This window comes from Hesperophylax consimilis, chromosome 1 (genome assembly GCF_061612785.1).
Source record: "Hesperophylax consimilis isolate HC1 chromosome 1, BYU_Hcon_1.0, whole genome shotgun sequence".
Taxonomy (NCBI): Eukaryota; Metazoa; Arthropoda; class Insecta; order Trichoptera; family Limnephilidae; genus Hesperophylax; species Hesperophylax consimilis.
Genome location: NC_142836.1, coordinates 41798292 through 41826278, shown reverse-complemented (window position 1 = coordinate 41826278; position 27987 = coordinate 41798292). Strand labels below are relative to the sequence as shown.

General features: G+C 33.6%; 2 protein-coding genes across 2 annotated transcripts; one reads left to right on the top strand and one right to left on the bottom strand.

Annotated features, from left to right (window-relative positions):
- Positions 1-729: 729 nt before the first annotated feature.
- On the bottom strand, positions 730-12441 carry Sms (spermine synthase). Its single transcript, XM_089639157.1, has 7 exons — positions 12079-12441; positions 3620-3728; positions 2989-3111; positions 2805-2891; positions 2537-2694; positions 1554-1745; positions 730-1241 (listed from the first exon to the last, which is right to left on the bottom strand). Exons 1-7 carry the CDS (start codon positions 12358-12360, stop codon positions 1092-1094), a joined length of 1101 nt encoding a protein of 366 aa, XP_089495283.1. The 5' UTR covers positions 12361-12441; the 3' UTR covers positions 730-1091.
- Positions 12442-13601: 1160 nt separating this feature from the next.
- Positions 13602-26627, top strand: LOC149426924 (uncharacterized). The gene is made up of 10 exons (XM_089639155.1): positions 13602-13778; positions 14122-14328; positions 15764-16030; positions 17603-17722; positions 20941-21253; positions 21817-21924; positions 23264-23445; positions 24043-24235; positions 24386-25345; positions 25464-26627. The coding sequence occupies exons 1-10, from the start codon at positions 13689-13691 to the stop codon at positions 25886-25888; spliced, it is 2865 nt and encodes a 954-aa protein (XP_089495281.1). The 5' UTR covers positions 13602-13688; the 3' UTR covers positions 25889-26627.
- The last annotated feature ends 1360 nt before the right edge of the window (positions 26628-27987 follow it).

Here is a 27987-nt window from a genome sequence, read left to right as displayed (position 1 = left end):
ATATAGTATATATATCTGTACAGTGTAAAGGCAGGGGAACTATGTCGCAACCCGGTTGGGCAGCGTTGTGAGGCGGAGGTTGCAGGAAGGGATTTATTATTGCGGGTTGTTCGGGCATAGCCAATTATTATTAGGAGAAGAAAAGAGTGCCCAGGCAGTATATTTTCTACCGTGTAAATAACAAGTTCAAATCAACGTGGCGCACAAAGTGAAGCAATTCACCGTGGAGTTTTTTGTGCATCTGAAGGAACAAAGAGGATACCATGATCAAAGTAGACCTATTCTATATTGTTGGCATCCTTACTGCAGTACCATTTTCAAGAAAAACACTTGTGGCCCTAGATTGCAATTCCAAGAGCTATCGAAACACGGATCTTGAATAGAAAGACAGATGCCGGTAGCTTGTTCCACATACGAGCTGACAATACCCTATTGTTAATCAATATGCAGTAAATAAAGGAAAAATAATCTCATAGTGAAGAAAACAAAACTCAAAGCAATCCTGAATTTGATTATATTTTCATTATATTCTGTCTCGTTAATACAGTTTTTTTTTTAATAAAATTTACATTGTTTAGAATATTTTTACGCTCACCATGCTAGGAATGTCCGTGCTAAAGCAGACGACCGGATATGCATTTTTTTGTTTGTTTGAGTTTTATTTTCTTCACTATTTCTGTGTCAGTTGTTTTGTAATACATTTATTAAGGAAAACCTTTTACGGCTCCAACTAATATTGGATATCTAACATTGTTGACTAGTGGTGAGGTGATTAAAAATTACAAACTTAACACTCAAATTATAATAATGTAAGTACATACAATATACTTATTAGGTACTGGTAAGTTAGCTTAGGAGGTGAATAAAAAATAGCACTGGAATATCTTTACCTCGCATTAAAAGCAATAAACACGCAAAAAAAACAATCATTCACAAATATAATATTATTTATAATAATAAATGCTGGATGGAAGTCTTTGGCCATTTAATAATACAACAGCTAAAAGTGAAACCTATAATACGAGAGTCTAGTCCTTAATTTAAAAATTGGAACTATTTAATAATTGGAGTAATTTATTGCTCTATTGGTGCTATGCCTTGAAGGATATCTGGTAGAACAGCCAGTCTTCGAGGAAGGAAGGCACAAAGGCGCTGCTTTTTGTGAAGGTCACAGGTTTATTTAGCTTCGACAATTGGTCTTCAAACATTTGCAGTGACGCCGGGCAGCTAGCTCCGTTGGCCTGAAAAGATAAAACAATATATACCACACACTGCAACAAAAACATGTCAGCAAACTAGTCAGCTTTATGTGCTTCTGCAATGGTACAGGACATGCAATGAGCTAGTTGAGGATTGAACCCGCGACGCCAATATTTTAAAACCTACTACATACCATCATTATAGTAAGTGAATCTTGTTTATGCGATGAAACAAGACTTGGCAGTGCCAGGGACTACCTGACTTTTTGGACCGATCGACTAACTAATCGATCTTTAGATTAATCTATCAATTTTCACAGGTATTTAATAGTTTATTATTAAATAAGGTCTTACATGTGTCATGAATTTTCCATTAGGTTTGAGAACTTTGAAGGAAGTGTCTAGAATGAGCATGATGAAGTCCCAAATCTCTCCGTTGGGAGTATCGGATATCGGTATATCAGTCAAATCGCCAAACACATAGTCAACTTTTTTCCCTTGTTTTATAAATTTTTTTAAAGTCACCATACAATCGTCCACAATTATCTGAAAAACAAAAGACAAATATTTGGTGAGTTCCTAAACATGTTCTTAAAGTTATTATTTCCAGGGAACTTAACAAAACAAAAATTTATAAAAGATATATTACAATATATACTGACATTAACTTGACTTGAACTTACTCCAACAATGTGAACCGACATTAATTTAATAACCCGCACCTTCTGATGTCGGAAAATGGAAATAAGCCGACGTGGCTCAGTGGTCCAGAGCATCTGACCGGACATCAGAAGGCGCGGGTTCAATTCCCGTCGGCGGCATTTATTTTTACTCGGGAGATATTTTCAATTTGTATTGATATTTCAGGCGACTAATTATTGCTAAAATAATTTGTTATGAGAGATAAACATATATTTTTTGAAATGTTAAAATTTTAAATGCAACTCTACGTTTTTTGTAACTAAAATTACTGATAGTAAAAAGTATATAAAAGCACACTTATTTTATTAGACAAATGTATTATAAACGTTACGTTCACTAAGTCTCATAGATTTTTTTTTGTTAAATACTAAATTTGAAAATCAAGCGTGGTGTTTTCTCTTTCTAATACCGTTTAGATTATATTTCTCACCACAACGATTTCTGTAAGATCATATGAGATAAAGGTAAAGATAAGATGGGCGATGTTCGGTGAAAATTGTAGGTATAAAAAAAAATTGTTACTAATATCTGAGTGTTACTGGAAAGAGCAAAGAGTATCAAGAGAGACAATCGATTGCCGGTATATGGGGGACCTTAGTATTCCCCCTTTGGGTGACAGGTTATTAGGTTAATACCTCATAATTATCGCCCTTTCTGGTTTCTAGAACATCTCCGCAAATTGACTTCATATGTTTGTTGCAAGCTTTCATCACATCTTCGTCTATCTCCAACATCCACACGTGCTTTGGTTTCTCCTTCAACAGTTCGTAAAGCAGTGCTCCATCCCCACCACCTACCAAACAAAGATCATTATGTCATGAAATTATTACGAATATTGAAGCAATAAAGAAAAACAAAAAGTCATAATGAATAACTTTGAATGATCTCAAGATTGAACCATACCCAATATAACAATTTCAGATCCTTCATAATTTACTTTTCCCCTTTGCATCAACGTCTCTGTATAGATGAGATCAGCTTCCGCAATGTCTGAAATAACGAAAATACATTTTAATCAATAAATACCGTCATAGATTTACTAACATATAAGCGTTAATGTTTAACCCTTAAAGCGTCATATACTTACTTTGTAACTCGTCCAGAACAAGCATATTGCCTAGGGTTTTAGAATGCACTATCTGGATTTTCTGAAAGGGTGAAGTATTCTCGTAGACCACAGAATCAATGTCATATTCCAATAATCTTTCATCTGTAAAGAAATCAAATTTAGTACAGATAAAACCTAAAATGAAATTTAATAAACTTATAATAAATACATATCGAGATTTTAATTTATATAACAATTCACCAATAGATAATATATCATTCCGTAAATCATTAGTTCCAGCACCCAAAAATATATATTGCTCAGATGTTTGATTTCATTTAGGCTAAATACAATAAAATATATATTGCTCAGATATTTGATTTCATTTAGGCTAAATACAATAAAATATATATTGCACAGATGTTTGATTTCATTTAGGCCGAATACAATAAAATATATATTGCTCAGATATTTGATTTCATTTAGGCTGAATACAATAAAAATATATTGCTCAGATGTTTGATTTCATTTAGGCTGAATACAATAAAATATATATTTTATAGATTTTATTTTCCTAGAGAAACAGTTTAAACCAAGTTAAACAAATTTCTGCCAGTCGCTGGTCTATGTTTTACAGATAAGGTTGTTGATTTATCTTTTATAAACTTACCAGAACTGGGGAAATATCTCCGGAATAAGGCCCTCTTGAGAGGAGGGTAGGCCTGGCCTTTGAGAGCACTCAAGTGCTTTCGCAACTTAGTCTCCAGCACTCTCGCTGTCTATGGTAAGAATGAAACAAAAAAAGAAAAAATTGGGGAGGGAAGTTACTAAATTAATAGTCATGCCAAAATGCAAAGCTTTTACTGATGCATTTAGTAAGTGAAGTATTATATTAAGAAATACTATTAATTAATACCAACCACTTTGGTTTGGCGAATGGTGAGATTCTAATATTAGGAAATACTATTAATTAATACAAACCATTTTGGTTTGGCGAACGGTGAGATTCTAATATTAAGAAATACTATTAATTAATACCAACCACTTTGGTTTGGTGAACGGTAGGATTCTACAATTTAAAATGATTATTAAACTAGTCTATTAGCAGATTTAATGAATTTTTCGAAACTGTTGCTAGTTTGAAATAATGCTGAATGATGTATAAATGAATGAAATATTAACAATCAAGTGTGTAAATTTGAAGAGGTTAATTTATCAGATTATTAGTTATTTGATAGTTTGTGTAGTGTGGGGAGAGATTGAGCTCGAGGACATCAAAATAATGAAAAAAATAGCACACTTTCAAAGCAATGAGCCTGATCCTACTGGGAACAGGTGAACAAAATATTATGATGGTAGCGTTAGCAATTATGTAACGGGTAACAAATTAATTTCAACTTCACAAAACAGAAATATTTCATTTTAACACATGACACTTATTATATTATGATTATTTTATTAGACATTAAGTCAAAATCAATTTGATTGAAAAGTTATTTATTGCGTAAACAAATTGATTTCGAACTGTGGTTTTACAATTCGCTTAAGTTTAATGGCATATTCTCAATTTATTATCAAGTACAAATCCAATTTGCAGATTCAGAATCTTGTACAATCCATCAAAATATGAAATTACCTCAGTATTTCTGATCTTATTAAATATTTTATTTCACAAAATTAACAAGAAAATTCCAATCAAACGCAAAATCATGTCATATTTTATGAAAAATACCAAGCAACATACATGAAACGTCTCATTCTGAAACAAAATATTCATTAATTTTTTAAGTACAGCACTCCTTCAGTAATCTGCCAACCCTAAAATATGACACTTGTAACGTACGTTACAATCTACGCGTTCATAGATGACGTTAATTTAATTATTTTATGAAAATACACTTTTTGCAAGTTACTCTTTAAAATATTAAGACAAATTATTTGTTTGCCCCCATAAACAGGGTGTATCGGCACATACCCGACAAACTTTAACCAGCTATTCCTTAGCACATTTGGAGTAAAAAATGTTATGGGCACTTTGCTGTCCGGTAGCATTTTTTTTTAATAAAAAATTTATCATTCATACTTTCACCACATGTCACCACTGTTTTATCCTTTGTCACCATAGACTAAATTACATCAATGTTTGTCACAGTTTGAAAACCCATCTGGCAATATTTTATTCGAGTTTCGTTGAATAATACCTATACGTACGTACCTACATTGGCGCGCTTTTACAATCACAACGAAATGGCATGGCACCATTCGTCTCATTTTTAACTATTATTATTTAGTGTGTACGAAAGAGCGAAGACGCTTTTTGACACACTTGCTAATAACAGCTGTTGAACACGAGAAACAATGCCAATGACACTGACGGAGTGTGAATTTTTTTTATAATTTTTTGTTTTTAATTGAAAAAAAATGTTAACGGACAGCAAAGTGCCCATAACATTTTTTACTCCAAATGTGCTAAGAAAAAGCTGGTTAAAGTTTGTCGGGTACGTGCCGATACACCCTGTATACACAATATGAACATGAATAAATAGTTTTGTTCTTATAAAAACTCAATCATTTCAAGAAACACATACAAATACAATATTGTAGCAATGATTCAATCCAATATTGTTTTTGATGTCTTTCTTGAAAGAATTGAGTTTTTCAAAACTATACATTCATATTTCATATGTACGGGTTGCTATGTTATAAAGGCCCCATCATGGGTGACAGTTGCTATGTTATAACATGGGAGCCCTCAAGGGAAGGCACGTGCCTACTGGTATCGAACCAAGGGCACTTGTGTAGCTCAGTAACGGAGGCGATGAGATCCTTGTCTGCAGGGAATGGGGGACTTCTTTGTTCTCCTCGAGCTCTCCAAGGTCAGCACAGATAAGGTTTCATATATCACAAGTCAGGGGTGCGGTAAAAAAAAAGGGTTTATTTTGATAGTTTCCAACGGGGTGTACATCCTAGCCATAAAAACGGTATCAATCTCTCTCTTTCACTCAACTGGGTGTATGGAACTACTGAATTTACGAAGTGAACACAACATAAGGGTGTTTTAGGTTGAAGATGGCTTACGAAATCGTCAAGTCATGATGCAGGCAGAGGCGCTTGCTGTCCACAGCCGGGAGTTGAGTCGGTACACATGCGGATTCAACACTAGGTTGACTCCCAGGACCCGATTACGGCGGTCCTGGTCCATGGTCTGAGGAGACACAGGAAGTATTATCGTTTCCAAACAATAGATATACGATGCGGATTTGACCGCGTTGTTCGTGGTTTCGGCGCGAATGCCACGTGTTTGCTAGCGCGGTGTCTGGTTTCAACTGGCGAAGCGGCCGCCTGCTTCCCAGTGCATAGGTATGCGGGGAACTTATGAAGCTTTTAATATTTAGGGTGGCTTGAATTTGTATTGCGTTAATGTCTATTAGAGTGGACGGTGTTTCGTAACAGGGTGCATACTTTCGAACGGGGTACCCCAGTAAGGTGACATTCTTTTTAACAGTTATAAAAAATTATAAAACTAATAAATAAATATAAATATATAAACCAATAATTTATAATGTATTTTCATAAAATAATTAAAGTAACGCCATCTATGAACTTGTAGATTGTAACATATGTTACATTTACCCTTAAAGTGTTATGTTTATGCTTGCGAGAAGACTCCATTTTGTAAACTTATTCAACCAAAAACGTGACAGAACTAAATTAACAGAAACACTCAGTTGCTGGACTATATAAAGGACTACCGGAAATGTCCTAAAACAAAAATAATAAACCCTGTTGACTGGTAAAATGGTTATCTCTAGCAAACTAAACAGCGGTATAGTAACTGAGTGTGTAATAGAAGTCCATCACGTTGGTATACAAAGCTCGGCGCTCGAGTCTAGGCACGCGGCGGAATACTGACTTATAGAGCTTGATTTTGTGCTTTCAAATAGTTAAAATAACGGCGGATTTAGTAGTTATCGGATAAACAAGTGACGGATTACTGAGAGAGAACTGTATTTTAATTTTTAGAATAATCGATAATTTCAAAATGTATAACTCCATAAACTATGTACCGGATGTTTTGTAAGTTTTATAAATCTCAGAATAAAACTGATATTTTCGACTTGTTGATGTTTTGTAAGTTTTACAAATCTCAGAATAAACCTGATATTTTCGACTTGTTAATGTTTTGTAAGTTTTACAAATCTAAGAAAAAAATTATAATTAATAAAAATAAAAGTGATATTTTTGACTGATAATAAAACAATAAATTTAATAACGATTTTAATTTGTAAATAAGATATTAAATTCATTTATTTTACTGATACGCCAGGGGCGCTTAATCCATAGAGGCTGTAAACATAACAGTAATGCTATAAGTAAAGGAAGAAAACAAATTTAAAAAAAAAATAATTGAAGAGGGTGTCTGTAAGTTTTATGCTTTTGTATGATAAATTGAAAAAACTTTATTTGCCTTTATTGTTTTTTATGGCAAAAACAGATTTTCAGCCTGTATGGACTGCAGAATTTGATTCTGGCATCAGATGTCTTTCTAAAAAGGTCATACATACAATGGTAATTAATGCTCATGTAAGTTGTTCGGAAGTTTAACTTATGTAAGTGCTCACAGCGAACAATACAATTGTAAGCTTATTTGCGGTAAGGTGGCTTCCTATCAACAACTTGCGCGTGAAATATGTTGCTGTCATAATTTACACAGTTTGGTGAATAAAGACGAAAGGGTTCAAAGAAAGCTTTGGAATAGAAGTTGGCTTGAGAATCTCCATGCGGGTGGGGTTCAAACCCCCTCAGAAATTCAAAATATCATGTTCATATATTGAATTTGCCACGCTGCCGCCCACTGCCGATTACACTACAATCGGTAATCTTCGAAACATAATAATTATCACCGTGATCAGATTGCAATTAATTCTTAACTGTAACTAAGCTTGCCTTAATAACACAGGAAGGAGTATCCTTATCATAATCAGATTTTACTTCAAATTATAAAAATAATAGTTTTTACAGGAAAAAAAAATCCTACAAAAACCTGTCTTTTCATTTTTAGTATCTTGCATCAGCGAGTTTAGGTATCATTTCTTACGGTAAGCGTCTCAACTTATCACATTGATGAATGATTTCATTAGCTGTGAGAAGACTGTAAGTTCGCGCAGACGTGATTAGACCTGTCAATAACTTTTGTTACTTACAAATTTTGTAACTCAAATAAATTAAAGTAAGTAACTTACAATGTTGTTTACATTTACTCATGAGAAAAAACTTATGTGTGGAGGGAAACGTACCCTCTAATTTTTTCACTGTGTGCGTGGCACATCAACTTATCTGCGCAAGATTTAAAAAAGAAAGAGGCTAATGTGCGTAACCACAAAATAATCGATCACATTTTTATAAAATATATTTACTATTTTTTTTAAACCTATCCTAAAACATTGGTTATTTTTGTACTTGCGTAAAACAAAAATCTGGTGACACATTCCTTTCTTCGAGATATGTGCGGAAGATGAAAACATGTGTGCGGACAATTTTTAAAAAATGTGCGGCCACACTGGCACACACCTTAGAGGGAACATTGGTGTAGGGGCCGCCATGTAGGTACTATTCTTGTTGATTGACAGAATATTTTTAATTAAAGCGCATCAGAAAAAAATAACTATTGAAGGAAAAAATCTAGTAAAGTATTATCGTAGTATAAATTATTTAGCAGTGTATAAATTAAGAAGCATAATATTTTTAATAAAAAGCGTAGTGTATTATTTTGTTAGTAATAATTGAATTAGTCTTGATTAGTTCAAACAATAACAAGATGTCTATAAAATGAATGTTAGTATTAGAGGAGGTTTTAGTGCGCAAATAACTAAACCAATAATTACATAATACATATGTAGCTAGGCTGGAAAACACAAATTATAATATGAAATATTAAAGACTGTTAATGAACTGAGCTGATGAATAAGTGCGTGAAAGTCACAAAAGATTGAAATGAAAAAAAAATGAAGAATTAGAGCTACAATAATTATTATTCTAACTCAGATATGCCCCATGTAAACATACGGACAAATCTTACTAAAGCGCATCACTTAAAGGTTAGATTGAACACATTAAAGAAAGGGATACTTTATATAGTTTATAATGATGAATTAGTGTGAAATAATGGCTAATAATGAATCTAAGTTTATTTGACTTAATTTTGTGTTAATTTGATTAGAAACACCGCATGCACCAACAGTTAAGTGAAGAATGGCTACAGGAAATGAAAACAACATTTAGGTAACAATGGTTACCAGGACATGGTTGTACCCTGACCTGAACTAGTGAGGTAAACATCGTATTTGTATCCTCTTTTAATCGTAGGGAATAATTTTGCCCGCTCACATCCCAAAGTCAATCTCATAGAATTTTCCAGTAGTTTACAAGACTAGAAATAAAATGTTTAACCCAACAGGTTAAAAAAAAAATCTCATGAAATTTATCAATATGTTGTTAATTCTTACAAGCGTGTGTTTGTGAATAGAAGAGAATTTGCTTCACATCATATTGTCCTTGTTAACAATCCTAAAAAGCTTTAACTCTTTACAAGTTGACGCTTTTGACAGAACAAGGGACAATAGCATGCTGTCATAAATGGCAGAAGAGAATATGGTAAATATACAGAAAATATGAAAACGGTTATTACGCACTTGTAATAGAAAAAAAACACTTTGTATCAGATAGATAATACTGAGAACTACGCAGTTCAGCTTCTGCAAAATGGAAAATAATGCATTTTGATCGTTAGTTAGTTGAAATTTAACCGTTTGAGTGCCAAAAAAATTCATACAGTTGCTTGTAAAATGCCACCAAAAAAACATTATTTTGTTATGAAACTATATATTTTAGTAAAACCCCATAAATTCTTTGAATTTTCAAGGATTTCGATGATTTTTTCGGTGTTTTATTAAAGAATATTGGTTTAGAATCAGGCCGAGGTGGATCCCGAAGTCCAGGCGTTTCGAAAAAATGAGAATTTTAAGTACAGACGTACGCGCGAATCAGAACACGACTGACGCAATCGACGGAAATCGACGGAAATCGACGATCGGCAATCTTCGTTAAAACACGAATCGACGAAAATCGACGATTGGCACCCAAACGGTTAAATAGATATTTTAATTGGCGGCCATTGTTATTTATGTTAAAATAAAAATATGAATCTCTGATCCTAAAATAAGTTCTTAGATTGGGTTTAAATAAAAACTATTTTAATATAACTAACTAACCATTACGCCGTTTCCCCGCAGGCGTAGGCAGAGAGGACGGACCGCCAAACAACTCGGTCTTGACACACACTCCTTGCCTCATTCACATTCACACATCGTCTCATACATACTCTTTTATTATTCTGACTCTTGACATGGTCCGACTCAAGTATCTGATTCACTTGATCGTGCGATGTCTTCCTAGCGCGTCCCCGACTTCTGCTACCATTCAAATTTGAGTCATATATTGTCCTTACACTTCTTTCTTCGCTCATTCACTCTACATACATGCCCAAAACCATCTAAGCATCCATTTCTTAATCTTACTCATTATGATTACATCAGCCTTGCATTCTTTGCGGATCTCCACATTTCTCACATCATGGTTTTACCACAAATACGCCTCAGGGATCTCATTTCTACAGCATTTAGTCCAGTTTCATCCATTCTCTCCCAGTTTCATGCTTCACTGCCATACATCAGGGTAGGTACCAGCACTCCATTGTGGACTGCTAGCTTCGCTTCTTTGGACATTTTTTTGGTAGCACCAACTGCATTCCGTCCTCCATTAATGGAGTTACCTGCATTTACCCTTCTTTCAATATCTCTGTCAGCCTACCCATCCCTCGTAAACTATACAAACATATCCACCTGCTCCAAGTATTCCTCATTCACAACTATATTGCACACTATTTTCGTACTCTCTCTTTCAAACACCATTACTTTAGACTTACTTACATTCATCATTAACTCATTCTTAATACATACTTAGTTCATCCTAGACACGAGAAACTGTAGATCTTCCATACTGTTAGCAATGAGCACCGTATCATCAACATGGTGTGAAGAAAAGACTGATTATATTAAAGTACTTATCTATTTTTTTTTAAACAAAATGGCTATTAAAATGCATTATTCTCCATTTTCGGACACTGAAATCATTATCTAACTGATAAAACGTGTTTTTAAAATAAAATTTGCGTATTTGCCCCCCCGGGAACCATTTATTGGATAACCAACACCTCTGCCATAAGTCACCCCAAGAGGTTCGCTACGTTTGGTGACTTAGCAGGGGTGCCCGGGTTCATGGGGCGAGGTTTGTCTGGGCCTTGGCGGCGGATGCGTCTGCCCACCAACTGCGTGACGGGCCGCATCGAGGAAACTGGTTTAAAGAGACTTTTGACTTCTCCAGCAGGACTCTCTCGGAACATTGCCTTGCACCAAAGTGGGAGGGACGGATTCATACATATTTTCTGTATATTTACTAAGAATATTATTGTGATATATTATCAGTCAAAAACATCAATTTATTATGAGTCTCAAACAAAAATATTTTAAAGGAAGTAATTATCAACTAAATAATTGCCATATTTATGAAGATTTCGTAGTTAGGTACTTATAGAACATATAAACATGTTTTAGTTCAATTTTATTTGTCAAAGCAAATAATCATAATAAACAGTGTTAAATTAATGAAGTAGATTCTAATAGATTAGTCAAATGAATAAAAGCAATTAATATAGCGTACATTGCATTTTATTGATATTGAGAGTTAACTAGTAACTACATAGTTCTAAGTATGAAGTGCTTTGTATTCATTGAAACAATGGATAAAATTATCAGTTGGATTCTTGAAAGTTACCAAGAATTCAAACAATCACTTGCATAAAAACCACTATGAATATCAACTATGTCCCCTAAATAACATTTTTAGATTGGATAATATTATTAATAGGTGACCTAATTAAATGAATTGAGAATTAAGATGGTTCGTTGAAGTCCTGGCAGTGTTCTGATAAGACTCGATTATACGATTTAATTCATAAAAAAATAAGGAAGCACATAAAATGCCTTCCAGGATTCAAAAGTTATTACATACCTCATAATTAATAATTGGCTCTGCATCATCGTGTTTATAGTATTCTAAGTTAATGGTAATGAGACCTTGATCGAAAAACCTGACAGAAATTGTAAATCCGTTTTTTCCTGTTAAAATTTTCAACGATCCACCTTCCACTTTTATGTCTGCTACCAGAATCAGATGAGAGACATGCTCTTTCAAAAGAAATTCGATTTTATCGAAAACCGCTTTCTGACCAAGATCATCCTCGATTTGGTGTGAGTCAAGTGAAAAGTCGAGCAAAACGGTTTGAACAGACATTTTTGAAAATTATTATATAATCTATGTTTTCCGGATGATGTGAAAAACCAATATGATATTGATTTCGCGCACAATACCAGAGAATAGAGAAAATGGATCAAATGCATAGATAAATACTACTTCCTCTTGTATCAACGGCAACTGTCACTTTAATCCACAGAACAAGAATTGCAAACGTCAGTCAACAGTTTAACACCGTACATCTTCTCAAACAATGAATTAAATAGGCACTTAGATAAAAAAAATAAGTGTTGTGTTAAAAAATGACTGCCTTTGCGGTCGAGCGGTAAGGCTCTCGACTTGCGAGCCAGAGGTCACGGGTTCAAATTACGGCGTACGCAAATAATTTTTATTTTATTAACTTGTGTAATTCACAATTTACTCATTTAAAAAAACACATAGTATATTTGCGGCATATTTCAGAGCGCAAGATACTATCAGTATTACTCTGATGTAAGACCACAATTCAGAATTAAAACGTTGTTGGAAATTGATTTGGCCGTGTATAGTGACTAGATCTGAATAGCCAGGTACTTTCCCACCGTCCCCTTACCATATTCTTCCCCTCCCCACTACCTTCAGTCTCACAACATATCCCAATTGGGAATGCCATTTTCTCACTGGCTACAGACGGTTGGAAGCAATTGGAACTCTTGTTGGTGCGGTTTCACATATAAAATATTATATAATACATTTAAAATTTGACAGAATTATATATTATAATTTGATAGTATTATTAAATTATTGTAGCAGTCAAATCCAAATATAATTTACAAGTTAACCAATTATTGTAATTGTTATTACTGTAATTCTGTTGTTGATATAAAGTTGTACGGAGCGAGCGCAAAAAACTATCAATAAGATTTATAAAATTTTTAAGGTGTGTCAAAGCAAAAATAAAACTGATTTTTGTTCTGCATAAAATTACAGTTCCCAACACAATATTTGCAAAGCCTTTTACTAGGAAATCCGTTTAATTTCTTTAAAAAATCAATAAGATTATATTGAATTTGAAATATTACGTTGATCGAAGAGCGACATCGCGCTTTTCAATAAAAGTGATTTAGTACAAATTATCAATTAATCGTTAGCATATCTCGCGAAAACAAATTTAACCATTACCATTTTTTTTTAAATATTTTCAGTAATTATGTATTTTGACAGACGATGACGTTATTTTGTTTTCATTTTCTGGTTTATTTATAAACTTCTATGGCTTATGTTTGAAAAATTGACAACCGCTTACAGGTTCCGCAAGGCTTTCGCATTGTTTAAAAAAGTTTTTGATTAGTTTATGACCTTTAAAACCATTTAAAACGATTACGAAAATGGAGTCTGAATATCCAGATTTGAATCTCATTCTTGCGAAACTTAATAATCTGCCGAAAGACACGAAATCAGCTATTGAATTTTTTACTGTGAGATTTACATATTTTTCTTTATGATAAATTTGCGTGACTCATTTTGCTTGCAAAAAATCCCAATTCATCGAATACGTATTGATTATTCCTTGTATATCTTCTATTATTTTTTGCGTAAAGTTGCCGAATTCCGCTGCACGCACGCGATTTTTTAAAACAAACTTGGTGTAAAATTTTGCTTAAGTCGGATATGTAAAACAAGCAAAAAATAGCTTAGTTTGGATTATTTAAATAATTTTGCATGTTTCCTAACCTTCAAACTTAACTTTGATTGAGTAAAATGTAACTTTAATGCACGTTTATTTACGTAGATTATATAATTCTTTAAAATAATTTACAGAAAATTTTAATGGAGAACATGCCACAAGTCCTGACTTTCTTGAAGATGAAATCAGTGGAGAGAAACGGTTGTGAATCATCAAGCCAATACGTTACCCGTGACAGTGAAGCTGAAGCTTATTTTTTATGTCATAATCTGATTTTAAAATACACAAATATGATGGTAGATATTTTCAAAGAAGAAACCGAGAACTCCTGTATTTTACAGGTAAGATAATTAACTATTGATTTCTAGCAACAACAAAAAATCGCTAAATCCATAGCATAACATCGGGCGGTCTTTAAATTCATGTCTCTTAGCTTTCTGCTGATAGTTCCTTTTTAACATATTCCTATTTCTCATTATAAATTACATATTATGTTAAAGTGAGAGATATTACAACGGTGCTTTTAGCGGTAGGACCATACCATTGTGAATCTGGCAACCTTGCAAAACGTACAACACCTTTTCTATGAGGAGAGTTGTTACATTTTGTCACTATGTATTTATATTTTACGTCTCTTGATAATACAACGTAGACTATTTCTAGTATAAGACGAGCGGCTCAGTTTTATTTGATGATTGAAATGCATGAAGCACGGGAAATACCAGTGGGGAAAACATTATGAAATCAAATTCTGTTAAAAAAAAATTAAATAAAATAAAAAAAAGAAATAGGCGTTTGTCGTTTGCCATAATAACAGCAATTTCAACTTTCTAGAGACTGAACAGACTAGCCGTTTGCCGTTTGGTTCATTTGTGTTCAAGACTGGTTTTTTTAAAAATATATAGACCAGGTGAAGTTTCAATTTGTATCCATTCATCAAGGTTGACTTCTCTCTTTTTTTGTCGTAATGGGCCTTAACACATCAGGCTAATTTGTTCGCTTTTGGAAACAACTCATAGAAATCGTTGTGTCTTCCGTAAGGACGACAAGTAATTAAAGGTGAAAAATATGATCTAAACGGTGTTAGAAAGAGAAAATACCATGCTTTATATTCAAATCTAGATGTTAACTACAGACAAATTAAAATGTACTACTCTATGAAACCAAAGGTTCCGACCGCAGTTTGAGAAAAATTTATGAAACTTTGTGAGTTTTTGTGAGAACGACAAAAAAGTTAGGTGACAGTAATGTTTATAAATCATTTGTCTAGTAAAATGTGTGTGTTTTCTTTTGTTTTCATTAATTTTAGTTAGAAAAAAGTCTTTTATGTTGGCATTAAAATATTAATATTTCTAAAATTATGTTTCTTTTCTAATAAAAAAAATTAGAATGCATATTTCATCAACTTTCAAAAACAGTTTTTAGTTTTCAGATACATTCAGAAATATTTGGATTTTATTGCAAAGCCAATGAAAGTGTGTAATACTCTTATGTATGTCTTCTTAAGTTATAGTGATTTATTTTTGGAGTATTATGCCGTGTTACGCTGCCTCCTTATTTAGCCAACGTTTCGGACAGTATAATAGTGTCCATCATCAGGACAGATGTTTTTAGTGTGACAGGTTAAGCTGCTGATGGACACTGTAATGCTGTCCGAAACGTTGGCTAAAGAAGGAGGTAGCGCAACACGGCATAATACCCCAAAATTAAATACTGTAATACTTTTGGCCGTGAAAATCTCAAATCATGTCTACTTAAGTTGTTTTTTTCTCATAGGATAGCAGAACTTGGGCCCTACTAAGAATCATTTGGTGTTTGGAAAAATTTAACATTCATAACCAAAAATGTTTGGGAAATTCCGAAGATCTGACAGAGACTTCTGCTCCTAACTTTTTGGAGACCTGTGATGGTGATGAGTTCATAACTTGGGTGGACGATGCCTTGGATTTGCAAGATCTATTCACAAAGTTATTTCAAGATGACACCGAGAAATACAACCTTCAAAATGGCGAAGCTAATAAACTCTTATCTTGGAAGAATGAGGTATTTAAAAAAAAATATCCATGCGATTTTTCGAATCAACAAACCAAAGTTTAATTTATAAAGGGGGTGACAGATTACGCTAAAAGTTCAAAGCGTTTTATAAAACTCCATATTGCTCGCCATACAATCCCATACAGACCTGTCACACCTAAAAAGATGATGTTTTATAAAGGTTGGCGTTGTGAAGATATGCGTTGTGATCTGCTATCCAGATGATATTTTATAAAGGTTGGCGTTGTGAAGATATGCGTTGTGATCTGCTATCCAGATGATATTTACTCCTGCCGTAAGTCAGAACAATTACGGAGCGCGGTAATTACGCGGCTGTCATCTGTCAAAGTGATAGATCCCATACAAAGGAATGATATTCCACGGCGGTCCCCAATTGATCTGACCCCCCTCTCCTGAGGAAGATTAAGTTGATACACAACCCTCAACATATAATACGTTTATGCCACGCCCAAATTATGCGCACATATATAGCGTAATGTGTCTAAGGCTTTATGCTCTAGCTATACATTTTTGGTACCTGGGTAAAACAGAACAGCGACCAATCAGAACATGGTTAAAGAATAGGTTAGGTTCAGAGGCGGCCTGTGACTGAATTTGCCAGTAGTGCAAATAGTAACATGTGATAACGTAAATTGAATGATTTACTTGTAGCTACATACATGTAGCTCCCATTTTTTCAGTAAAATGAGCAATCGCCTCCAAAAATTGTATACGGGAAACAAAAATACGAATACAAACAATAACATTCACAAAGTCCAATGAAGTTCGCTTTTAAATACCCCTTTCACAGTTTTTGCCTTAACCTTACAAACTTGGATTATATTATTCAACAATGGTTTTGGCGAGTCATTATTTTTCAAAAACAATTTATTTTCAAATGTACTTGGGTCACTTTTGATGTTTATTGCAAAATTTTGATTACCACACATTTTTTATATTGCAAAACTATCAAAATGCCGCAGTGTCAATACTGAATACGGTCACTCTTTGAATCTTTTTAACATATTATAAACATTTTTTATTTTTGGAATAACTTAATGGGTCACGTGTTGTCATCGGTCAATCATGTGCTGCGAATGCATGGGGCTTCATACGTGCTAAACTACTCTAACGCATTATTTTTTGTTATGCGTGTAATCTGTTTCGCTTATCCCCAATTATTGAGACATCATGTGACATCACGTCTTCCGTTTGTCGAAATATGTATGACGCTTTTGATCATGCGTGGGAGTCTATACAAGAGTTAGTAGGTAGGGGTATTATAATAAGGTTTAAATGATCTGGCAGGAATTCATCACGAGTGGAACGTAATTTCATATATCGATGTTTGGCGCACAAAAGTGCATTCTATAAATGCACTAAGGCAGAGACGGCCTCTTGTTGGGTTAGGTTTGTTATTTGCTTCTTTCCTTCAATGTTGGGTTTTATCTTAGAAATTTTTTTTTTATATATGTATTTTTTACATCTTTCCATTCTTTAGTAATGTATAAAGTATATAATGGTGGGTACGGATTTCAACTAATATCATAAATATTTACTGTTTATTTGTTATTTTTCCAGTGCACATCGGGTATATTGAAGCTGCACGGAGTAATAAGAGAGTTAGTATCCTCAGCCATGAAGATCTGCCAGAATTGTCTTCCTCCAGATCAAAGTATTATCATTGCCAGGTGTCACGTTGTAAGTATTTGTTCAATATCGTCTAAGGGAGACATTTCAAACCAACGATAATACAGATTCATTCAACTTCAGTCTTTTGAATATTTTATTTATTATAATTTGGGATTCCGTTCTGAAATCACTTTTCATTTAAATACCCACTGATCCACTAAAATGAATGAAAATTATATGATGATTAGATTTATGTTTATGAATCTTTTAAAAATTTCTTTGAATCAGAGTCAACAATCTTCAAAAATGTAATAGGAAATTCTCTTGTGCTAATTAATTTTTTTTTTATATACAACCGTGAAAAATCATGGGATAGTCTGAATTTTTGACACATCAGTTCCAATTTTGAAAATATAAAAAATAATTTTATGTTAATACAGTCAAACTTGGTTATAACGATCACGGAAATAGCGAGGTCATGGTTATAATGAGCAATTATAAAATGATATTTTAATTCGTGCTTGTTTTCATACAATCGTATGCTGTTATAACGAGGTTTCATAATTGATGTAACGTCCAAATATTTTTGTCAACACGATTTCTAAATAGGTAAATACATAATTGAGTTTGAAAAAAAAACCCGATTCTCGAAACCAGTCATAAACAAGACAAAAGGATGCCGCCCGGCGGCTCGGACTTCCCTTAAAATACCATTAGGGACGGATTATCCCAAGCTTTTATGACATTTAGCCTGAGTTGCCGCTCTACGAAACATTTCTATTCGGTAGGTACTATCGCGAACTATGTAAAAAGGGTCATATAAAACCTAAGTCATACGAATATTGGGGCTTCCAATTTGGTTCCCTTTTTACAACTTCTTTCGTTTTGCTACTCATTTTAAATTTGTGTCCGGTTTTCCCAATTTCGTTCGAAAATCAATAAATTTAATGTTATGTAGGATGAGTAGGTACCTACGTACACAGTTTATTAAAATCATATCTTTAGTGATTAGTCAGTCAGAAGTAAACCCTTCGATTACAACCATGTCTAACAAGAGGAAATGTCTCTCAATTCGCGATAAAGTCCATATTATTCGGGAATTGGAACGCGGCGCAAAAAATGTCGAAGTGTGTAAAAAATTTTCTTTGTCATCTTCAACGGTTTCAACATTGTGGAAAAATAAGGACGTTTATTTATCTGCGTTGGAGAATAACATCACAGAAACTAAAAAAATTAGAAAGTGCGTGGTTCCTGACGTTGACGAAGCGTTACTAAAGTGGTTTAGTGTGCAAAGAAGTGCTGGATTTGCTATTGATGGGCCGATTTTGAAGGCGCAAGCGGAAAAATTCGCGAACCAATTCGGAAATGACAATTTTAAATGTAATAACGGTTGGCTTGATCGTTTTAAAAATCGGCATAACATTGTTTATTCAAAAATTAACGGTGAAGCTGCATCTGTGGATCCTGTAATATCAAGTGCGTGGGTTCAGAGTGTTTGGCCAGAGTTGAGAAAGGATTTCCGTGACCAGGACATTTATAATGCGGATGAGACAGGATTTTTTTATAACTTAACACCCACTAACACCTTTAAATTTAAAGGTGATAAATGCATTGGCGGGAAAAAGTCAAAAGTTCGTTTGACAGTGCTTGTGTGCGCCAATATGACCGGAACGGATAAACGAAAACTGTTTGTTATTGGGAAATCACTAAAACCGCGATGTTTTAAGAACAAAAAATTGCCTGTTGAGTACACAGCTAATAACAAAGCATGGATGACTTCTGAGATTTTCCGCAAATATATTTCCGACTGGAACAGGGAGCTTTTTAAGAAGAAGAGAAGCATTCTTCTTGTAGTGGATAACTGTCCTGCGCATCCAAAAATAGAAAATTTATCCAATATAAAACTTGTTTTTCTGCCGCCGAATACAACATCCATATTACAGCCAATGGACATGGGTGTAATAAACAGTCTGAAAAAATTTTATCAGAGGTTTGCGGTACTTCATCTTATTGGCCAGAGGGAGAAAAAGTTGAATGAGAATTTAACAATATTGGATGCGATCATTCTTTTAAATGATGCGTGGACTAATGTATCACTGAGTACAGTTGCCAATTGCTTTATAAAATCTTCATTGAAAACTAGAATTGATGATGTGCATGAAGAATACGACGAAGAAGACAACATGCCATTATCAGAGTGGCTAAGAACGAATAATATTAATGATTTTAATAATGACAATATCGCAGACTTTGTGCGTGTTGATGAGGGTTTATCGACATGTGGACTTCCAACGGATAGTGATATCGTAGAGTCTGTGTTGCATAAAGACAATGAAGGTGATGAAAGCAGCGACGATGATAATATGAGTACAGAACCGGAACAAATTACAATAGGGGAAGCTAGTGATATGATGGATAAATTAGTGAGTTTTTTCGGTAGCAGTGAACCAGATGATGAAACTTTTAATGCGTTAAGTGTTTTGAGGGGGAAAATAAGAAACATTAAAGTGAAAACATTAAAACAATCCTCGATAGTGAATTTTTTTAATACGATTTAGAGTAAAATAAAAACTTTTGTTTAATGTTAAGTGTTTGTACAATTTATTACATATAATAATTAGTGTAGTTGTAAGTTTAATCGTTGTATATTAGGGTAAGTACCTATATTACATATATTTAAAAAAAATTAACGCGTTTGATTTATAATGCATATGTATGTTTTGTGAGAGCTTTATACTATGTAGGTTTATGTATATAAATTCTTATAAACCTATTTTGGATATAACGAGTAATGGCTATAAGGAGCAAATTTAGTCGGTCCCCTCGTGCTCGTTATAACCAAGTTTGACTGTATATTAAATTATAGGAATTCTCGACAAAATCAGTTCCAATTTTGAGAATGACACAAGTCAAAAAAATTCAAGTTCATTGAACCAGAGTTATAATCAGACCGAAAGACAGACAGACATACTCAAAGCCGAAATTAGAATTTTTGGTTGTAATATTACAAATGAAATGTTATCGCTTCTAATTTTTTAAGTATCTTTTCTGACATTTTTGAAAAAACTGACCAAGAAATTTAATTTACAGTCTGCAAAAAATAAACTATATTCAACTGAGTCAGCTTAAAATGTTATTGCGCTTAGTATAGCACTACTCAATGCATACTGTGCGGCATTAACTTATTAATGTGTTTTTACGTTTTACATAACTATGTGCAAGGCAATTTTTTTTCAGTTCCTCATCAAAAAAAATCCCTATTATTTATACTTCATTTATTTCTCGAGGTATTTCGAGAATCAAAAATGCTGATGGCCGAGATTCTGACGACGGATTTATCCATGGAAGACGGGATAGATCCTGGCAAGATGAAGCTGAAGGAGGACTTGCACTACCCCACGGTGCGGCTGCTGAATGAGGTGCTGCGTGACGCCATCTACAACGCGGAGGCCAGCATCAACCGGGCGGTGCTGGCCCTCGTGCTGGGCTGCATGGTGTACCCGGTGGAGCCCCTGCGAAGAGCCGTGCAGGAGCAGGTTGATAACAGATGTGGGAAATCCACAATTGAAGAATTGCCTTTACGGGATAATAATATTCAAGGTATTGCCAAATTGTGTCTTTTTTTCATTTTGTTTTCTTTGTTTTGATTTATTTAATTTTCACAATGTTTTTTTATATTACTCTTTTTATTTATGTTCTAATAATACACTTATTTGATATACATTTCTTTCTATTTTTTAATGATAAATTAATGTTTATAAGACGGTTTTTTTTTATGCATGGCACAAAGGATAACAAATTATCAAAAGCAATAATTACTCGCTTGAAATATCCATACAAATTGAAAATATCTCTCGAGTAAAAATAAATGCCGCCGACGGGAATTGAACCTCCACCTTCTGATTGCTGGTCAGGTGCTCTGAACCACTAAGCTACGTCGGCTTATTCCCAACCCACCAAATAACTCAATATGTACTAGTATTTCAATCAACAATTATTGCTTATTATAATTTACTTATATTCTTTAAAATAATTTTTTTATTCTTGATATATTTCTACTTATGTGGCATTTTTAAACCAAAGTTGTTTTCATTTATTTGAATGATTGAAAAAAATGATGATTGGAGATAATTTATGAATATTATATTTTTTTTCTTCAACAGAAACTGACCTAGACGAGAATGACAATTTCATTGAAGAGTTTGATGTTCATAATGAGCGACTATTACAAATCGGTCTTTTCGCTGTGTCCTGCTCAGCCGATCAGCAAAGTAATTACATAAAACCTTATTATTTATTATATTTTATAAAGACTGATGCTTTATTTTTATGAGAATGAATCCACCATGGATTGTTTACATGGTAAAGGAATACGATACAGATAGAAAAACCCTTAAATAAAACTAATTACTCAATATATTTTAATTTGTGCTTGTGAAGAAACCATTTGACACTGCTGTTTAAATAAGAAACAGGCCGGAAATCTAAGAATATATTTATTTATAAGAGCTTTTACAAACATTTGATAATATGAACATAACAATTCAGTGAAACAGTAATCAATATTAAAATTTGCATTTAAAATTATACAGAACCCATACAGAAGAATGGTATTATGCTAAACTTAATTGTTATTATTACTGAGATACGTTATTATAGCCTTCTTGTAACTATATTCCGTGCAGTTGAACACATCTACAATTTCTGAGAAAACATTGCCAGTTGCATGCAATCTAGTTTTTTTTTTACAGTGAATACCTCACAAGAGTCCCAACTGCTCCCGTCTGGAGCCAGTGAGACTATGGCATCCCCAATTGGGGGATGTTGTGAGGCTGAAGGTAAGTGGGGAAGGGAAAGAGGAAGGTGGGGAAGTACCTGGCTATTCAGATCTAGTCACTAAACACGGCTAAAGCCATTTGGAGCAACGTTTCAATTCTGAATGGTGGTCTTACACCAGGGCGATACTGGTAGTATCTTCCACTCTGGAACGTGCCGCAAATATGCTATATATTATTTTAATTAATTAATTGTGAAATAACACAAATTAATCAAATAAAATTTATTTGCGCACGCCGGGTTCGAACCCGCGACCTTCGGAATGGCAGTCCAATGCGTTACCACTGGACTATGCCGGCCGTCAAAAGCGAGTATCTAAATGACTCAGTCCTTATATTTTTATTGCAATTAAAAAGAGTTTTGGATCAACTAGTTCTTATAGGTATATGGAAGGTAATTAAACTTAATAAATCAGGGCTGTCTGTTATACCATTGATAATTTTATAAATAAAAATCAAGTCGGAAACAAGTCTTCTATCTGAGAATTATAATAAGTTTAGTTCCTTCTTCAAGTGATTGTAGTTTATTGTTTCAATTGGTAGACCGAGTTTATAGATAATGAATCTAAGGAATTTATGCTGAATTTTTTCAATGGAGTCAGAGTGGATTTTGAAGTTAGGGGACCAGATAGAAGAATTATATTCGACTTGACTACGAACTAAAAAAGAATATAAGATTTTTAGTCCGGCTGCTCTACTAGTACGTCTACTCTAGTGGGCGATCACACATTTAATGATAGAATGATTATAAAGATATTTTTGATTTGTTTTCCAGGGATTTCTATGCTGAAGAGCTGTTTAGCAAGCTTGGAGGCCCTGGAGCCCCACCTCGTGCCCTCAATCCTTTCAGACCCGAGGAGTTTGCATTCACAAATACTCTCAAACCACTGGTCCAATGAGATTAATTCTTTGAGAGCCCTCGTCTTCCTTATTATTGATCCGGTTGCATTCATAGAAGTAAGTAACCAAGTTTTTACTGTCAAGGTTCACTCAAACCATTACATAGTATTACATATTCATTACATATTATTGCAAATTTATTACATATTGTTGCAAATTGTTTCATATTTATTATATATATATTATTACATACTAGCTGTAACCCGCCATGTGATGTTTTGGCTTAGTCTGTCTGTGCAGATAGAGAAACAATAGCGCGTGTTGCTTTTACGTCCAACAGATAGCGCTGTTTTAAAAAAAAGTATGTTTTTACCTATCACAGGTGACAAAAAGCATGTTTTTACGTGCCACAGGTGATATGTATACAATATAGGTATATAAAAACACACGTGTATTCCAATTCAACGTAGTGTCAAAATTTCAAAACAATCGGTGAAGTATTTTGGGGGAATCAAGATTTTGAACAATCAAACATTAACATTTTTATTTATCTAAATTATTTATTCATTACTTGTTGTTACATTTTTATTACAATTTATTTAAATCTTTTTCATATTTTGTAAATATGTTTCGAAATCGTAATAATTGTTTTTTGATGTGAGCAAATAAATACTCGCTAAAAGCTAATCATTTTATATTTTCCTATTTTTGAAGTTGGTCTTGGAGAAGTATCGGCATCAGTTGATGCAGATGAAAGAAGATGCATTTCTACAATGGGATTCAGTTCAGCATTTAATAGGCCTGGGAAAATCTGTGTTAGATTTCATACAGATATACACAATTCACGAACCCAAATCCTTCCCACAACTTGAAAAGCTATCAATTTATACTGTTGATTTAAGAAAAGGTGAGATTTAATCCTACTTAAGTATATACATTTTTATTTGATGAAAAAAAATAACTGTATCACATATAATAATGTATGTGTAAATATAATTTATACATATTTTTCTTTTAATTTTTTTATTTGCATGTAAAAATGTATTTTTTTTAATAGTGTTAAAAGAATGCAGAGCTATCACCACTCTGTTTTTGACAAATCCATCCCTGTCTGCTGTTAAAAACCCCAATGGGACATTTGTAACTGAGCCCGCTCAGTCAAATGATCAAAGACAAAAAGAAGTTAGGATTTTGAAGCGTCTAAAGTTACTGTATGCCCTGCTACTCAACATCTCAAAGGAAATCATCGGGGAACAGTCAATAGATGACGATGAAGCATCAGGGGAAGAAGATCAGTCAGAGCAAGTCAATAATAATTTAGAAAATGACTTGAAGAATCAAGAAACCTACATTAAAGCAAATACGGGAACTATTCCTGTTAAGGCTAGGAGTGATAAAACTACTCCCAAAGTACCTCACAGAAGCAAGGGCATATTGGGAATTTTACAAAACTTTAAAGGTAACATCCGTCAAGGCACTCTCTTCGGCTGTGATATATTGAAAAAAGGTAGTGCACCTCCTAGTAATGCTTGCACAACCAATAAAACATTCTCTCGATCATACATGGCAAGGAAAACGCCAAACTACAAGAAGCGAAACACCTCTCACCAGAGAATATCCAATTTATTGGATTATCAACGGAAACGTTCAGCTAGTACACTAGTTCTTAATACAGAAGAGTTCTTGCTGGCTGATATATCTATCCAAGATCAACAATCTGTCATACAGCATGTCACCGGGTTGACACAAAATTCATCATTTTCAGATGAAAGTTCTAAAAGAGTGATGTCTTTACTAAATGAAAACTCAAAGAATACAAGAAGACATAGGAGGTCTTTACGCAAACAGCTGCTCAAAAATCGAACAATAACCAATAATCTCGGAAGTCCAATTTCAAAGAATTGTTCTCGGTCAAAGCCAATGAGGAGTTTATCCAAATCAATGAAAAGTAACAATGCATCCTTAGAATACTCCTTGAAGGCTTCTGACAGTACAACTATTGATTGGCACATAACTGGTAATATTTTACTTTCGTCACTTTTTGTTTTTCTTTCACATTCACAATCAAAATACTTTTAAATCTGTTGTAAGTTGTAACTCACTCATTCGAATAACTTATTTTATTTATGTTTCAGAAATTTTAGAACAACTTACAGGCTTATCTGATACATTGTCTTTGCTAAGAATTGATCCATGTGAAGATGGCAATCTGTCTGAAAATAGTCAGACTGTGAACAAAGAGACAGAGGTACAAACACCGGTAGAAAACGACATCAGCGTGAACCAGCAAAAGCACATAGTAACTCTTAAGATCAATGATGTCCAACTGTGTTCTCCCAAGAAAGTGTGGAATATCAGGGTCGATGATAACACTTCCTACACCCCAAATGGTTCCGGTTCACGCAAAATGCCATCCAACGAGGAGCGTGCTCCGTTATCTAACACCATCAACTGCGAAATTGATGTCAGTTTTGGAAGTAACATCCCAACTCCTGAAAGAATGAATGACATAAATCTGTTGGAACAAAAATTAGCAGACTTGAGAGATTTTTGGAAATAATTGTATTTTTTAACCAATTTCGGTGCCAGTTACATAATAATTTAATATTAACTTAGTCATCCCTCTAACCTTGTGTACACAAGGTAAAATGCATGTAAAAAGAGTATCCAATATGCCCTTTACGCAATGTCCATAATATTATTAAATGTGGTACAAAGGTTCGGTATATGTATTATTTATAAGAAAAAATCTATTTTTATCATAATTTTAATGTTTTATTTTTTAATGGTTAACAAAAATGATCTGAAAAGACAATTCATAGTTTTGTATACATATTGTGTAGTAAGAAATAATTTCTCTTCACTACTTCTAAACATTCAGCCTGTGAAATAATGAATTGTTGTTCAAATTAGTACTTATTATATTTTTTCACTTGTAGTAGCAAACACTTTGTGGGTATACATAATTATAATAATTAAAATAAAATAACTTTGTTTGAATACCACTTTATTGTATATATTATTTATAACCAACCGGTTTCAGTTCAACCCGAACGTTCATCAGGGTTAATAAAAACATATAAACATAAATATGTTTTTATTAACCCTGATGAAGGTTCAGGTTGAACTGAAACCGGTTGTTTATAAATATATACAATAAAGTGGTATTCAAACAAAGTTATTTTATTTTAATTATTATACTTATTATATATTCAACAACGTAGAACAGCTGCTGATCTAGTGATGTGATATTGAATTGTAAGAATTTTCTGCAGATATAAAGAAACATTATTATTTTGTGACGAATTTTAAATTCAACATATTAATAATTTTAATAAAAGTGATATTTTATAAACGTGAATTTTTATCATTGACCAATTCTTATAATTGCTGATATTTTTGTGGGGAGGATAAAAAACTTTACAGGACTTTATTGGACACAAAATGAATTGTTTTACCAGGCTGTGCAATTTTATAAGTACAGTGCTCACAGTAATTCGCCGCTTGTTTATCCGACAACTGCATACTATAATCCGCCGTTGTTTTTACTAGTTGAAAGCACAAATTCAAGCTCTGTAATTGGCCAGTATTTGTATGTAAAATTCATTAATCTGCCGCATGTCTCGACTCGAGGGCCAAGTTTTGTACACCGACGGGATGGGTTTTACTGTTACCTACTCAGTTACTACGCCACCATCTAGCTTCCTAGAGCTGACTATTTTACCAGTCACCATGGTTCATTATTATTGTTTTAGGACATTTTGGTTAGTCTATTTAATTATTTTTTTTATTATTGTGTGACAAATTATTAATCCATTTACAGTACAATCTTCTCATTCTGACACTCTTAAACATCTGGGAAGATAAGTACAGAAAAATATCTTAGTGATATTTAAAGAAGAATTAAATACATCCACTGTTTCGGAAATGTATGTTGTTCGGTGTATTCTAGCAATAACTGTTGCATGTATTTCTTTATTGCATTATCCGGTTTCCGTTTCTGTTAGTTTCTTCTGCCACGTTTTTTGCTTGAATAAGCTTACAAAATTGAGTCTTCTCGCAAGCATAAACGTGACACCATAACTTTAAACCAAAAAATGCAAATTTTTCGAAAGATCGATCGAAAACGTTGGTTTTTACGAAGTACCTGATTTTAATTTTAGCATGTTATGTATGTGTGCACTATCATCTGCCGTTTTCACTAATTGGACACTTGCGTGGTTTTCGAGATGGCAGTTTACTGAGAGAGTAATGTATGAAATTCCACTAGACTGTATTATTTATAGATAAAAGAAGGAAGGACAGAGTTTGCAATCAATAATGTAGATTCATATTTTAACTAGTGGTGGGCGTTTTTGTTCTTTTTAAAAAACGAAAACGAACTGTTATTTGTAAAACGTCAACTGTTTGCCCAAACTGTTGAAAAAAATGAGCCGTTTTCGAGGTAATTTGTGTGAATTAGTAATGGGTTAGTAGCGTAACCAAAGATATTAGAAGAACGAGATATGCTATGTTGGCCGCCGGACCGTAGGCGGAGTACTACCTAATTAGGGTACTTTGAATACTATCGGGACGTGTACGCACAGAAATCTGTTCTATGTATTAGTGCTGATACCTTAGCATAAGCGAAGGTGTGCAGTAGTATTGGTGAACAAAACC

Bases quoted from the DNA above. Each gene is read 5' to 3' on its own strand.
- Sms (XM_089639157.1), bottom strand. From the start codon at position 12,360: ATGTCTGTTCAAACCGTTTTGCTCGACTTTTCACTTGACTCACACCAA. The intron at 3,112-3,619 runs GTAAGTTTATAA...ATTTCTTTACAG, and splicing joins GAGATATTTCCCCAGTTCTG to ATGAAAGATTATTGGAATAT. The intron at 1,746-2,536 runs GTATTAACCTAA...TTTGTTTTTCAG, and splicing joins GAAAGGGCGATAATTATGAG to ATAATTGTGGACGATTGTAT.
- LOC149426924 (XM_089639155.1), top strand. From the start codon at position 13,689: ATGGAGTCTGAATATCCAGATTTGAATCTCATTCTTGCGAAACTTAAT. The intron at 23,446-24,042 runs GTAAGTAACCAA...CTATTTTTGAAG, and splicing joins ATCCGGTTGCATTCATAGAA to TTGGTCTTGGAGAAGTATCG. The intron at 25,346-25,463 runs GTAATATTTTAC...TTTATGTTTCAG, and splicing joins TATTGATTGGCACATAACTG to AAATTTTAGAACAACTTACA.